Source organism: Pezoporus wallicus, unplaced genomic scaffold (genome assembly GCF_028554395.1).
Source record: "Pezoporus wallicus isolate ANWC-B61680 ecotype Strahan unplaced genomic scaffold, APGP_CSIRO_Pwel_v1 contig_3486, whole genome shotgun sequence".
Classification (NCBI taxonomy): Eukaryota; Metazoa; Chordata; class Aves; order Psittaciformes; family Psittacidae; genus Pezoporus; species Pezoporus wallicus.
The window spans coordinates 3,817,759-3,833,451 of record NW_026642292.1 but is presented as its reverse complement, the minus strand read 5'-3'; the positions used below and the strand labels follow the sequence as shown (position 1 = coordinate 3,833,451).

At 42.9% G+C, this 15,693-nt stretch overlaps 1 protein-coding gene across 6 annotated transcripts in view; it reads left to right on the top strand.

Moving 5' to 3' along the window:
• The window catches only part of ESRRB (estrogen related receptor beta), a 134,952-nt gene that overhangs the window by 84,216 nt on the left and 35,043 nt on the right, over positions 1 to 15,693 (top strand). For all 6 annotated transcript variants that reach the window (XM_057428613.1, XM_057428617.1, XM_057428615.1 and 3 more), the window contains one exon: positions 10,340 to 10,749. In XM_057428613.1, coding sequence (XP_057284596.1) covers positions 10,340 to 10,749 — 410 coding nt within the window. The remainder of the gene's footprint in view (positions 1 to 10,339; positions 10,750 to 15,693) is intronic.

The following is a 15,693-nucleotide window of genomic DNA, read 5'->3' as shown; positions in this document are numbered from 1 at the left end:
ATGTGTACCTGCTATACACAGATACCCTACTGAACAAAGCTATGTAACTTTTAAGCCTATCTCAGAAAGGTGCTAAATGAAAGTGTAGACGCAGTTGTATAGCTGTGTCTGTCTGTTAGCTTCTGCTTGTCCATTAGTAGAGACGCTAAACAGAGGGAACAGGATGTGAAACTGAGGCTGAAGATCTTGCAAGCTTGCGTTTGTTTGTTTGGTTGTTTTTTTTTCTTTCTTGTCCCAAAGTAATAATAAGGAAAAGAAAAAACTTCCAGGGATGAGGAGATAATCTGTGCACCACAACAGAAAGAAATATTTTTGTGGGTTTTTTATGTAATCACATTTAGTTGAATTTTCAAACAGTCATGCCAGTTTGGGAGGAAAATGGAGGTAATTTAAAACTATTTTACTTTAGAAATTGTTTGGGGTGGATTGTTTGGGTTTTTTGTTTATTTGTAGTTGGGTATTTTTATCTATATAAATGTATGCGCAAGTTATGCACAGTGTTGGAGAAAATTATATGCTTGTTCTGCTACACTGTTTTCTGTCTAAAGAGTGGCTTGTTGGCCGTGGTCTGCTCCTCATTTCTTGGTTCAGGCAAATAAAGCAGGACAACGTGAGGCCCCAGGTAGGTCTGGGATTGGGTGAACTCAAAGCTACTTTGTCAGTCGAATGAAATGGGGACAAACAGTCTGGAAGATGGATGAATGAAGTGGCTTTAGGATAAGTCATTAGGGTTTGAAGCTGGAATTTGGGTCAGCTACATCTGACTGCTTAATATATGCAGTGTGTGGCAAGAGATCTGCTAAATACCTACCAAAGGTGAGTTTTTAAAGACTCAGCAACACTGAACCTTGAGGTTATCTTAAATAGGTAGATAAAGATAATCCTGTATGCTACAGCAGCCTAAGTTGTTCAGAAGGAAACTCGGTGTTTCCATCTATTGCCTGTTCTCCTCACACCTGTGATGTTCGCTAGTTTGAGAGGAGCCTGGTCTACAGTTATGTCTCTCATGTACTCCCTTTCTCTGCTTGTTCAAGCACTGTATCTTAGCCTCACTGTGTAGCACATGTTTCTTTTCTGTCCTTGACCCCATGCAATTCTCCTCTTGTGCCTCTGTCCTCACCGACAGCCCAGCTCACTCCCACTTCTACACTTTCCCAATGGTTCTGGGACATCTCCGCTATGCCAGATCCAGTGCTTCCTCTCACACTGTTATCTTGCTTTGTTACCATATCATCTTAGAAAGGCTTCCCAGAGAGCCACATTTCAAATTGAAAAGCACTAATTGCCTATCATTATTTTCCATCCTGATATATATGTGGAACTAATTTAAGTCAGTTTTTCAGGATCTGTCTGATGAGGCACTTAATTATAGATTTCTCTGAGAGCTACAGGTGGAATTAGGCAAAACCCATTTTCCACTACAACTGCAAGTTTGAAGTGTAAGAAACAGAAACCTCCAAAAACATTAACAGGTCTAACTCAGAGAATTCCCAAGTGGATTCAGGCTGGAGAACACACAAGCTCAGATTTTGTCTGAATAAATCTAGAGTCCTCTCTCAGTAAACTCGTATTCTTAAAGAAATGTTAAGTCTATTTTCACGTTTGTTTCTAGGATGATGTCCTTGATTTGTAAGTATCTCCCATCTTAACTCCTTCCTCAAACACTTGGAATTAAGCAATACCTCTCTTTTTTTCCCCCTGCCATTGTTCATCATGAATTGTAGGCAAGGTTGAAGGGGGAAGTGCCTTCAATGGGTATCTTGAAATGCAAGGAAGTGCAGGCTGAAGAATTTGCACTGGTGGCAGTTTTCTCTCAGAAATGCTAAAAGGGGTACTGAGTGAAAAAAAAAGGTCTATGTGAGATGAGATGAGGGATCAGGTTGGGATGCAAAAATAAATGTGATATGAATGGCAGTGCTGGAAGTTTTCTACTGCTTGCCCAGCTGAAAAGGTGGAAGCAAAATTCTGATGTAGAACTGTTTGAAGTGTGCTTTACTGAACATGTTGTTGCATGGATCTCTTTCACAAGTGTATGAAGGACACTGAGGGTACTAAGAGAGAGAGAGATTATAAGTGTCCTAGATAGGCAGAGTATAAAGAAAGGCATTCAAGAAGAAATTAAGGTCTAGCTGAGTATTTCAGCAGGGATTGAGTTGCAGCTTTGCTGTATGCAGGCAAAGTTATTGAACACATGTGAGCAGTCCTCTAGGTGTAGAAAGAGTGGGGAAGAAAGTGGAAATGTGAAACAGAGCGATGGGTGGTGGCAGAATTTGGATATATAGCAAACAGCAAGTCAGTCCTGGTCCTTGTTTTGTTGTGATAGAAATAGTAAGTATAAGCAAGAAACATGAGCTCAGGTACTAAAGCAATTCACTCTGAATTAGCGTACCAGAGGGCAAGGTACCTTCAAAAGGCAAATGCGTTAATAAGAGAGTGAACTGATAATGTGTGTCACACCTCCAGATTAATTGTCACTTCATCTGTGTACTGCTTCTTATCTTTTATTAACAAGAGTGTCCTAAAGGTGGAGAGGCATTACAATAATGAGGAGAGAGATGAGGGCTAGTAGGAAATCCATGTCTTCTGCCCATGAGAAACCTCTTCTATTTATTAAGTGGCCTCCAGTTTGTTGTGGCAGCTTTCATCAGCATGAGCTAACTTCGGCTAGGGAAGATCTATGGTACGTAACTGGGCTCTGGTTATGCAATGGGTCAAAGGGATAAAATATCTCCTGGGCATTAGAGAAGCAAATACTTTTTGTGTGAGAGCCAGAATATGAGCTCTTGCTCTCTCTAACTCCTTAGCTTGCAGAAGAACCTACTTGGGTCTCCATCTTTCCTGCTGTGCAAGGAATATGTTCCTTCAGTCTACAAGGCAGAACTGGTTTTATCTAATGACACTTCAGTAGATTTCATATAACCCAGTTCTTTTCAGGAATACCAGGGAACTGACCTCTGGAGACAGGTCTCTAGATAGGCTCTCACAGCTGGGGAGCTGTGAGACTTTGATGGCTTGTTTACGTATTTTCAGTTTAGCTTCTTCAGCCTCATGACTCAAAAGTTCTTCCCCTGGCTCACCATCAAATTATAAAGCAAATAAAAAATACGTAGATCTCTCTTCAGAACAAAGATGAAAGTAGGCCAAGTGTGATTCCTTTTTACAAAATAAGCCAGGTCCAGGTGTCCAGCAAAACCAAACCCAACAGAAAATCATTGTAATTGGAATTGGGATGTTGTAGCTCTTTTAGAATGACATACTGACAGGTGGACCTTGTTACCACCTGGCAGTCCAGGTTTGTGAACTACAAGTTGGTATTCGTGCTATGGAGCAGAAGTCACACAATGCTTCCCACTCCAAATTAGAGAGCAAGCTCATCAGCCTTTTGCTAAGCTATGGTTTATGTTTGTTCCAAAGACAAGCATGTAGTATTTGTGCAAGTTTCTCCTGGGAATAGGGTATGTTCCTGTATGATGGAATAATCCCAGAAAAGCTTCCTGGACTGTGGATAGTATGGCTGAGTTATCCCTAGTTATCTGCTGTACAGGGATAAGGTGGCACATTGGTAGATCCCATTCTTCTCAGACTGTTGTATGGAGAAGAGCTATCAGTAAAGATGAGAAACCTCTAGATGATGTCTCTCTTGCTTGAAGTCCATTTGAATCAGAAAAGCAGGAGAAACCAGTGTGGTGCTGACCCCATGCCTCCCTCGGTATATGGTGGGTGTCCTCGAAGCAGAGAGGCAGGGATGAGGCTATGTGGGAGCTGTCCATGGTAAGAGCGGGTCAGCCAGCAGGCGTGCGCACCTCAGCTCCATGACATTATCTCTTTGCATATGTGACCTAAAATTACTGTGGCTGCTGTTACAGCTGTCACGTCTAGCCTGTCACTTGGAAAACATTTATTTCTGTCTTCTGCATCTAAAAAAAAACCCTGCCTGACAAAATTTGGCTTGTTACTGGAGTTGCAGGCAGTGTTTGAGAAGCTGATCTACATTGCTCGTCAGCTGTGAGTTGCAAAGCTCTCTTAAGTGGCCCACAAAGGATGCAATGCCCAAATAGCATCATGGCATGATACGTACATCTCATTTACACATGCAGTGCAGCTTTGTATCATCTGGGCTAACAAATACTGATAGCAAAAATAAGCCTGTAGCAAAGAAGAGGTTGGATGTTTTATCTCTGTTTAAATCATTGGTGTTTCTGCAGATCAAAGCTTCTTTTGTCTTGCATGGTTGGTTTAAAAACGTCTGTGCAATCCAAAGTGTACTTTTGTCACAAGATGGGGTCTGAAGTGAGCAGGTTTATGCTGGTAGTCTTCTCAGGTTTTGTCAGTAAAATTTGAGTCTGCTGTGAGGACTCCTTCTTCTTGGACTTTAGGACTAAATTGCAGTTCCACAAGCACAGCCATAGGGCACCTGGAAGTTACAAAACTGTACAAGCATCTCACCTGCAGGGGTTTTCAATTTTATGGTAAATCTGAAAGGACTTTAAAAAAATAACAGTTTTATTTTGCCTGGAATCCATATCCAGCTGTGAGAACACCAAAAAAAATCCCATTTCTGATGTTTTATATTTCAACTTGTGCCCAGAATAGAGAAGGTTTTGCCTGAGGAAGGCCTGAGTGTTCTCTCTTTCTCCCCTTCCCTCAGCTGATACTAGTCCTATAGCTATATTTCAGCATTCCTTTTAATGACAGCTTTAGTCTTACTGTGGAAACCTCCCTCAAGTTGCGTTGGTGAGTTTGTGATTTTATCAGAAAATACTGGTGAAGGGACTGGGTAGCCTACATGGCAGAACTTCCGGTGCCCATTTCTTACCTTCCTTCCAGAAACTGGAGTATTGTACTGAGCTGTCCTTGCCTTTCCTATTGAAGATCACATGATGAGGATCAGCCACTGGAGAAGCTCAGCAGTGTTGCCTCTAAACTGCCCTTGATCCAGTTTGGAATAGGTAGCGCTGTCTGGAGAAGGTACAGGGTCACATATTTGGTTTTGCACTTAGATGCTCAGATGGTATTAAGTTACTGAATTATGGATCCCTTTAGCCAATAGAGAATTCTTCTTGTGGGGAAAAGTTGCCTTCAGTTACAAAGTTGGATATTGTTCTGGCTATCTTGCTAAGCACGTGTAAGTGGTGGACCATATTTCTCTTGAGTCAGGTGAAGACCTGTAGATAAAGAGTACTGAATTCCTATAGTTGGCATACCCAGAAGTGGGTCAGTAAAGAGGTGAGCATAGCTACAAATGACCGTTCCTGGCAAAAATAACCTCAAATGATGTGCAGTAAATTAGCCTTAGCTGCACTGATCCCTAACTTGTAATCCTTGAAGCTGAAAAATAAAAAAATTTGGGGCAATATTTACTGCCTTGATTTTATAACGCTAATGTCCCTTTCTGGTCCTGTCCATCTGGCAGTCTTTCCTTCTCTTAGTTTTGCTGCTGTTCTCGAGAGAGCATTAAACTCGTAAGCAGTCCAGGCATTACAGAGAAATGGCAAAAGATGAAAGGCTGGAGAAGAATTGGTGGAACTTGTAACGTTAACCTACCATCACTGCCTGAGGGCGATAACACTAATGGATAAAAACCTTAAGTGCAATCTTGACTTGGTCTAAACCTGAGTATTTACATCCAGAATCACTGAGGTTGGAGCATGCCTGTCTGAGGGCTGTTACAGGCACATAAAGGCTAACAACATTGTTAGTGATAAGCAGCAGTGGGTTTATGAAACAGGAGTACAGCAGACAATAACCTCTCTTGATACAATTAGATAATTAGTGGATAAAAGGAATGCAATGGATAGACTGTCTCTGGACAGTGCATGGGCTTTTGACACAAAGCTGTGCAAGATCTGATTAGGGAAATTAGATCAAATTGGTTTTGATACAAATCCTGTGAAATGAATCATGGATTAGCTGACAGGGTGTAAACAGAAGGGTTAGAGACATTCTTTATCCTTCTGCAAAGGTGGTGTCCAAAAGGGCAGTGTTTTGACTTTAAATATTCATTAGCAACCTGGAGGAAAATGCAAAGTTCTCAACTTTACAGTTGACAGGACTGAAAGATAGAAGAAAAAAAAACAAAGTAGAAAAAAGAAGAGCTAGGATGAATAGATTAGTATTATCAACAGGCTTTGGTAAAACAAGTGACAATTGGCAGTGTGTGATTTAAAGATGATACTGGATCTACTTTGGAACAAGGAGAATCTCCAAATTTCATGTTGTGTAGAATATGGTAGCAAAAGCAGCTTATATTCAGAGAGGTCCCAATGAGACAGTGGCTATCAAATGGTGTGAGCTGAAGTGCAGCCTGATGTCTGGCAAAGCTACTGCTTAGTTGGTCCATACGTCTGCCTGGCTGTGTGCTTTCTAGAGTGACTCTTCCCTGTACTGCTGTGGCATTGCACTGTGTGATTCAGGGCACCTTGCTGCAAGAGAGACCCAGGCAAGTTGGAAGAAGTCCAGAGAAGGGCCACAAAGATGCTAAAGGGATTAGAGGGAATGACCTATGATGAGGAAAGGTGAAAAGAACGAAACATTTAGAACTTCTAAGCCTGTTACACAGGCACCGAAATAGTAACGGAGTTTCCTGTGCCAGCATGGAGGAGAGTTGGATCAAGTCTCTCTCCTTTTACATTCCTATTAAGGTAACTAGAGATGAGCAAAATGGCTGTTCATCACTTTGAACTCTTTGCAAGAAACATTTAGCTGTTCTTGAAGTTCAAGATGTTGTATTTCATTGCCAGGGGACACTCTTGAACCTGTTTAAAAATCACCACAGGATCTCCATGAGACTTGCAGAAAGTCAGAGCTAGTGAGGCTTAACTCAGTGTGTATTGCCCAGCAATAATCAACTATGCAAATTGCACCAGAGACCAGAAAAGAGTAATTCAAGGACTGAAATGGCTGGAGTCACCTTAGCTATGCTCTTTGATCTGTCTTGGTGTTTAGGACTTTTGCCTCTAAAGCTCATGTTCACATCTAACCAGAACTCACTGTGTATTACCGTCTCCTGGAAGGGAACAGGAGCATCCTCAGCTGTGAGGGTGTAGGGGGTTTGTTGCTATCCTTGATTTGCAATCAGACAGTCACTGTCACTGTTTGCCTTCCTTGGGGAGGAAGGCTCCTTAATTGAGGTTTTGAGTTGAGAAGTGCCTTGGTCCTAGGAGACTGATCTCCCCTCTTTATTTTTTTTTTATGGAGGGGAAGTACCTTAGTGGGTCCTCTTGAGGTTCTCTGGGAATTCTGGGCTTTTTAGGAGACAGAAACTGGGATTTGAACTCTGCTGACTGAATCTGATAGTACAGCTCACCTCCTTGTCATGCCTTTATCATAGTGGTGTCCTCTGTCTGCCTTTAGCATTCCAACTCCTTTTAATGTGGAGTTCCACAGTGCAGAACAGTGTTTTATGGTGGTTTTGCCTTCCATTTTGTGCCCAGTTCATGTTATTGCGCCCAATGATCTTCAGATTTTTACTACAAATGTACTTCTCAGGTAGGGAAAAGTCCCAGCATCTGGCCAGCACAGCAGCTTTACTATGAGATGCTAAGATCTGGTCTCAACTAGCAAAACTTCATCTTCATCCACACAGTCAGTTGGCATTACACCAAGAGATCTGCAATCTGTCTAGGTGCCCTGTAGGATTAAAGATGAATGCACCTGCAGCAATTATTCCTGTAACTGCTCCATGGCCTCTAGTCCAGTATGACCCTCTGAGCAAAGTATGGGCATTCATCAGCTCATCACACTGTCTCTGAGAGGAACCAGCTTCTGGATTCCTCTCAAGTAACACCACACAAAACAGCTGAGGAACGTGAGATGCCTGCCCATACTCTCAAGGTCAAGAGTCTTGCCAAATAACAAACTTAGCTGATCGATTCCAGAGGTAGGAGATGAAGTCAAACATTGAGGATGAAACAGAGAAGGGAAAATTAGGAGATACGTGGGTCAAATGAAATCATAAGGATGCAGGACTGTGAAGTTGCTGCATATCAAACATCCACATTCATATCAACAGACACAGAGATGTGATATATATATATATATATATATACACGTGCACTCCAGCCTTGCTGTATCACAGAATGTTTTGTCCTGTCTCCTGACAGGTTTGACCTTTTGGCAGAAGGAGTTGCCACAAACACCAGGTAAATAGGCTGAAACTGAAATAGAAGTTACCCACATGACTGTGGTATGGTAACTTTAAACCAGCAGAGCTTCCAAGAAGAAAATTCAAGCATCTCCAGTCAGTCAGAATTCTTTGGACATGTCATCAGGAAAATGAATGTATTTAGGTTTTCTTAAAAGCCTTTGAAAAACTATCTTGCTTAAGGGAAAATTTAACCTCTCAGGTTAATACTATTATCAATTAAAAAGTGTCTGAGACAGAAAAGGAAAGGTAGGCATACCCTACCCAGAAAAGAAAGAGAAGTCAATTTTCAGCATCATAAAGGTTAACATGAATCACCCACAAAGATCAGTGTTGTGGTGTTTGATCCATGTGTTAATGATCTGGGATGTGGATGAACAATGAGACTGCAGGTGACATCAAATTATCAGGAAAGACTGGAAAACTCCAGAGGATCCTAATAAAGCTGGATGCATGGACAGCACAGTGGTAGATAAAATGCGCTGTTGCCTATTGGAAAACATTGCAGATCAGAAGGCATTAATTTGATCTTTCATACGTCTTAATGGATTCTAAATTAACTGCAGCAACACAGAAACAGATCTGGGGATTGCAATAAGCAACTTGCTGATATTCTCTGTTGAAGAAATGGTAACAATTTAGATTTCAATTTAAAGACAAAACAAAAAAAAAAGGAAACAGTGTAAGGAGTTATATAATAGGTTGAAAATAACATTGAAAATATGGTAAATTCAGTAAGTAATTGATGGTGTGACCACTGTCCAGACCTTCAGCTGGAGAAGTGATGGAGCAGTGCCAGTTTCATGCTGCTGAGGAGCTGGCTCATTGAACTCTGCTCTGGACTGAACAGAAATAGCCAGACAAGAGGAAGTTCAGAGATAGATGATGAAGCAGACAAGAGGTCTGCAAAAACTTCTGCGTGAAGAACAATTATATAGATAGCAAAGAGCTGAATGAGGAGAACATGGCAGAAGTACATTTCTGACGAGTGCCAGGAGATGTTCAGGGAGCCTGAAAGGCTGCAAATACAGTATAGGCATATAAAAGTGGGTTTTTTTTTTGTTTGTTTATACACCACAAAAGTAATCCCTGGAACTCATTGCCATAAGATGTCATAAAAATAGCTGTGTTCTGAAAAAAAGACTGAACATTTATGTAAAGAGTAAGACTATCTCACTAAAATAAGTAGTTTTATTAAACTTTTTTATTATTATTATTCTTTATTTAACTTTATTTTTTTAACTAAAGTAAGTTCTTTACTGTGAAGGTGGTGAGCCACTGGAGCAGGTTGCCCAAAGAAGTGGTAAATGCTCCATCCCCGGCAGTGTTCAAGGCTAGGCTGGACAGAGCCTTGGACAACATGATGTAGTGTGAAGCATCCCTGCCCCTGACAGATGGTTTGGAACTACATGATCTGAAGGTCCTTTCCAACCCTAACCATTCTGTGATTCTAAGTAAGAGTCTCAAATCTGGTAAAGATGCAGTCCTTTCTGTATACTTAAGAACATAAACCTCTCTTTTAAGAAATGGGAATATGAGAGAAGCATCTCCATGCAAAAGCCCTATACTAGTAAATAGAAGAAAGATAAAGATTTAAGATTAAGCTGTATGAAACTTTTGATTAGATGATTTTCCATCAGTTTCTAAGCTCCTCTTTTAGTGGTGATAGTGAAGGGGGAGGGGAGAGGGAAGGGGAAATCCAACATGAAAATTAATCAACTACTTCTGTATTACTAAAGAAAATCCAATCTGAGCAAGTCCTTTCTGCAGGGTCTGCTTTTGAACTCTTTGCTTAGAGCCAGGGCAGCACATTCTGAACTAAACAAACATCTTTTTCACTAGGTCTACCACAGACAGGCTCATTTCTTTCTGCTGTCCCAGGGTTAGATTGTGCTCTGGGTAGATTGTGCCTCATCAGCACTGATGCCCCTTCGCAGCACTGCAGCCTTTGAACAGCCTGAAATCATGGTCTACATGAATAGCCTTGTCTTTATTCTACTGTGAATTTGTGGGTAATAGGAATGCTGTTTTTACTGAGTTGTAATGATACTCCTGAAGGAGAAGAACCAGGGTGGGGTTGAACAGCCTGAGCCAACGGGAGCTGGACTGAGGTGGGAAAAGGAGAGATCTCTTTTGACCAGCCTGGAGCTGGGTTTGGCCAGGAGGTCTCTGAGTGCCTTTGCTCTCTCCCTGCAGGCTGCTTGGCAGAATGGCGACGGAGGAGCGGCACCTCTCCTCCAGCTGTGGGTCCTTCATCAAGACCGAGCCCTCCAGCCCATCTTCTGGCATCGACGCCATCAGCCACCACAGTCCAAGTGGCTCCTCCGATGCTAGCGGTGGCTACGGCATCGCCATGGGTGGCCACCCCAATGGCCTAGACTCACCACCCATGTTCAATGGCACAGGGATTGGCGGTGGGTCCTGCCGCAAGCGTTACGATGACTGCGCCAGCGCCATCATGGAGGACTCGCCCACCAAGTGCGAGTACATGCTCAATGCAATCCCCAAGCGGCTGTGCCTGGTGTGCGGGGACATTGCTTCTGGGTACCACTACGGTGTGGCTTCCTGTGAGGCATGCAAAGCCTTCTTCAAAAGGACTATTCAAGGTATGGTGGGAAGGGAGGGAAACTGATAGGTCTGTTTCATAGCAAAAAGGGAGGCAGCCCCAGACGTTGCTGAGACTGTGATATTTCCATGTCATATAAAAAGGGGAAGGAGAGGGTGCATGTAATGGACCTGAAACTCCATCCTTTTGTATGCTCCCTCTTTCCTCCTGCTCAGCTCTGGTCCTTCCAAATCAACGTGGACCTGAAGTTAGGTTTTGTCATGGTAGGAACCTTTGCCTAGCATAGCCTGACTGGCTACCAGATCTGGGTGTCTGGTCTAGTGGCACTGATACCCTGATAATGTGGCTGCTAGTGGAGTGAGGCCTGGAAGGGAAATGCTTTGCACTCTAAAGATGTTTTTTTTGAGGCCCATTTGAAGAGTATGTGCTCCTGCCTAGAGGTGGCTTCTTGTCATAGATGTCTGCACCTTGAAGTGAAAGCTCCAGCATTGCAGGAATAGAAAGTTTCTCACTCTGTCCTGCCAGTCTTAATGTGTGGCCGTGGACTCCATATAGACCTCACCACAAGACTGGACAGGCACTTGTATGAGAGTCAGTCCTGTGTTCCTCCTTGGTTAGTTGCAACAGCCCTTTTCATTAAGATGCAAGTTATTTAAACATAAAAAAATTAGATACTGAAGGAGATAGAGATACCCAGGTTTTGTCAGTCTTACTAAGGATGAGGAATTCCTCGGGTGGTTTTGAAAACCTTGGTGCATGTGTGTGTAGATGAATTGCAGTGCATTGCACCTACATGTACAGTTCACATGTGAGGCGTATGACTGTGTCCTGACTGCATAGGTGTGCTGCAGATGAGCACTCACACAGTTACAGTAAAGCCAAAAGAAGGAGTCCCTCCAGGCAAGCTCCAATATCTATAGATGCTTGGGTGTACTTACATAAGCGGGCCCTGTGTGAGCAAAGCCTTTCCTTCCTACAGTCTTTAACTGGGAAAAGTTTTCACCTTCCAGTGGAAAATGCATTGAGTTTACCCACCCACGATGGGTTTACTGTACAGATGTCCAGTGAGCAAGCAGCTTTGTGTGTACTTGGCAGTTGGCTGGGATAAATCCACCATGGCAACACTTGCTTGCCTCCTGTGAGATGAAAGAAAGGCACATGTGGGGAGAGCATTCATTTTTTGTTCATTGAGTGGGCCTGACTACTCTCTGTCACTTGGGATATTCAACTCTGGAGTGGACAGAGTAGTATAGGGTGCAGTTCAGCCCAGGTCTCTGCAGAATTCACTATTTCTAGCTTAATTTCATAGATTCTAAATGTCTCTCCTCATTGTTGTCCAGCTGTGGGAATAATCACTTTGTGTTGCCCCACTGACTCTTCTTCTTTCATTATGCTGTGTGGAAAGCATGGTCATCTCTAGGGCATTGGCCTGTTGTACCCTGGCAGGGTTTCTGTGATCTGTCATTGCTGAATCTCCTGTGGTTGAATGTGAACTTTTACTTGCACTTCTGACTGTCAGCACTGACTCTGTCCCTCCTCCACTGCTTGGACCCATTCCCAGTGTTTCGTTTTGGCACATTCAGGTGCTAAAGGAGAGACAGAGTAGTACTCTGAAGCAAAGCCCTAGGAGCTGCTTATACAGGAAGAGACTGAAAAACTAACCCCTTGTGGGATCGATACTGGAGCACCTCTGTGGCAGAGCAGAAGAGAGGCCTAACCTAGAGAGGTAAAAAAAGACCTGGGAACTTTTGAAGAGTTTTCAGAGAAATTCAAAAGAAAATAATGCAGGGCAGCACTGCCTGAAACAAGTATGAGCATGGGTGATAACATCACCTGACTTGATCCCAAGAAGGGAGAGCACTTCTCTACAACCCCGTCTCCCCAGCACAGCTATATTCTCCCTGTGGTTCCCTAATTGATTGCCTCCTAACATGTAACAGATGGGGGAAAGGAGTAAGTGGAGATTTCTCTCACCTTGTCATCAGCTTTGGCTGGCAACTGAGGTACCAGAAATGCTTTTATTCCCAGGAGTGGGAGAGACGAGTGTGCAGTGCCCAAGGGTAAGAAATTTCAGCAATGGAGCTGAAGGCTGAGCCCAGTGGAGCAGGCAGCAAACAGGGCTGCAGAGTTTGGTTGATTCAAGAAAATGCACCATTCCCAGGGTTCTGCTGAAGTGCATGCAATATCCAAGCGCAGCCCTGGGTATGCAGGGAAAAAGGGTTTAAGGATCACATAAAAGAGAGAGTGGCAGAAGCATTTCCTTAAGGTGTTCATCCTGCAACTGTATTATATTCAGTACACATGTTAAGTATCTAACTGAAGAAGTAGGAAAATCTTCATCCAGGCTGACTACCATCGATGTAGGGTGTGCAGAAAGCATGTAGATGTGTATGTTACACGATTGTATCCCCTGCGAGTATCAAAAGACTTGATGTGATTCTGGTGCCTGGGAATGGTGTTGATTTAATGGTTTGAGCACAGGGATGGAGCTATGACTCCAGGATTTCCCAGATGCTCAGGAGATGCAGTAGGTAAATTCATCAGGCTTTTGTGGTCTTTGACCAGCCACTTCACTTCTCTGTGCCTACGAAAGCTGAAAAACCGGTGACTATTATAAGAGTACTTAATCTGCTGGCCCTATATTTGGTAAGTTTATTAAGTAATAGGTGTGTATGCTGCTAGAAAATGGGTCTAAATCTGTCCTGGATGACGACACTACCACAGCCCTATCTAGCTAACGCTGATCATGAAGCAGATCTTTGCACTAAATCTCCTCTTCAAGTACCCTCCTCCCCTAGTACAAATGACCCAGTCTGCCCGTTGTTTTTTTAGCTGCATTGACCCAGGTAAAACCTGCATCTCTTGAGGCAGGAGGATCCTGCAGTAGCCTCTCCGCTCCTGCTGCTGCTACAGCAGTAGGAAGAACGGACATCCAAGCTGCAGATCTTTTTTGAGCCTGACAGCTCTGCTACTCACTTTCCCCCTTAGCCAGGTGAGGCCAGGCTGTCCTGGACAGCATGAGAGCTGGTGCCTTGCAAGTGATGAGGGAGGAGATAGGTTGAAAGCCACCATGGGCATGGCTGGTTATCTCTGAGGTCACTACTGTTGCTGTGGGGGAGTTTTTCATTTGCAACATTTTTCCAAAGGAAAGCAGAATTTGTACTGTGTCACATTCCACCCCCCTCCCCCCCCCCCCCCCCCCCCAAAAAAAAAAAAAAAAAGATTTTTGGAATAAAAAAGAAGTGAGGAAAATTCAAGCTGTTGATTCACTTCAAGCTGAATTGAAATGTTTGGTTTTGCTGAAGTAAGCTAGGATCACACAGCACATCCTAACCTGTCCCACAGGTTTTGGGGAGGTCATACTTGTGACCTCTCTCCTGTTATGTTACGTAGCCCAAGAGAAGGATCAAGACCTGGAAGCTTGTGTGCCATTTCCACTTTGCAGCACTGGCAATGCTTGAGATGGAAAGGTGAAAACCTGAGATGAGATGATAGCACATGCCATTGGGCTGCAGGCCTTTCTCTCTGAACATGTTACATGAACATGTATTCAGCCCATATTCAGGGCTGAACTTCACGTGCTTTGAGTGAGAGTCATAAATTCTGACCTACTATGAAGCTAGGCTGTCTGACAAAAATTGAATCCTCTTCCTGCATCGTCGCATTGCTTTGTGGGAACTGTGCTCTGGGTCCTGTTATATTCTAGTGGCAGTCTGCATTGTCCCCCATAAAAATACGTGCCATGAGCATCACCTGACTTAGTGTGAATATTTTCAAAGGTGCAATCTAGCTAAGGCAGGAGAGAATCTGAGTTTTGTGCATGTTGAAGTGTGCTGCTTTTAGTGCTTAAGAGAGCCTGGACCACCTCTCCTACGAAGACAGGCTGAGGGAGTTGGGCTTGTTCAGCCTGGGGAAGGGTGGGTCTGGAGAGACCTTAGAGCAGCCTTTGAGCACCTAAAGGGGGCCTATTGAAATCTGGAGAGGGACTTTTTACAAGAGCATGTAGAGACAAGGAAAGGGGGAATGGCTTTAAACTGAAAGAGTCTAGATTTAGATTAGATATTAGGAAAATATTCTTTACTGTGAAGGTGGTGAGATACTGGATCAGGTTGCCCAGAGAAGTTGTGGATGCCCCATTCCTGGAGGTGTTTAAGGTCAGGTTGAATGAGGCTTTGAGCAACCTGGTGTGGTGGACGGTGTCCCTGCCCATGGCAAAGTGGTTGGAACCAGATGATCTTTAAGATCCCTTCCAAGCCAAACCATGCTATGACTTGAAACCAGTAATTTTATATTAGCTGAATGGAATGGGTCTGTTACATAAAAGATAACATACTTTGGATCGTTCTGAATTAAAGCTTTCTGAATTATATCCCATGGAAATCCTAACTAATCCATTTATCCAAATTTAGGACAAAGGCAAATGCTGGATTTCCTACTGGATACAAGTTCTAATCTAACTCTATTCCTGCTTTTACTAGTTTGTTCAATATATAAAGCATTTTGTATCAATCAAATATATTGCTGTTATCTTTAGTTCATTAGTTGTTACAACTGGTTTTGCCTATTCTGAATATTAACTAGTAACAGTTCTATGTAACCATAAGAGTCCTTTATTATTCAACATATTTGTGACTACCCTTCATCTATTTTTCATATTCAAATGGTGAAAATTAAGGCTATTTCTAAAATGACCCATTAATATAAAATAAAAGCTTAAAGCTCAGCAAAATAAAGAATTAAGGTTTCTCTCCCTGATCTTTCTTTGTTCTTGGAACTTACCCGTAATGTGATGCAACAGAACTTGCACGGAGTGATATTGGAGAGAACTGGTGATTGGGGAGTCAGAAAGAAGAGACATATTTACCATTATCTTCTGAATAGGCAGGATGTGTATCGGGCAAAATGCCTGCATCTGTGATTTCCCTGCTTGAATCTTGAAAGCTTCCAACTCAATGAGTACAGCAACACAACTGCTGTGCTGGTG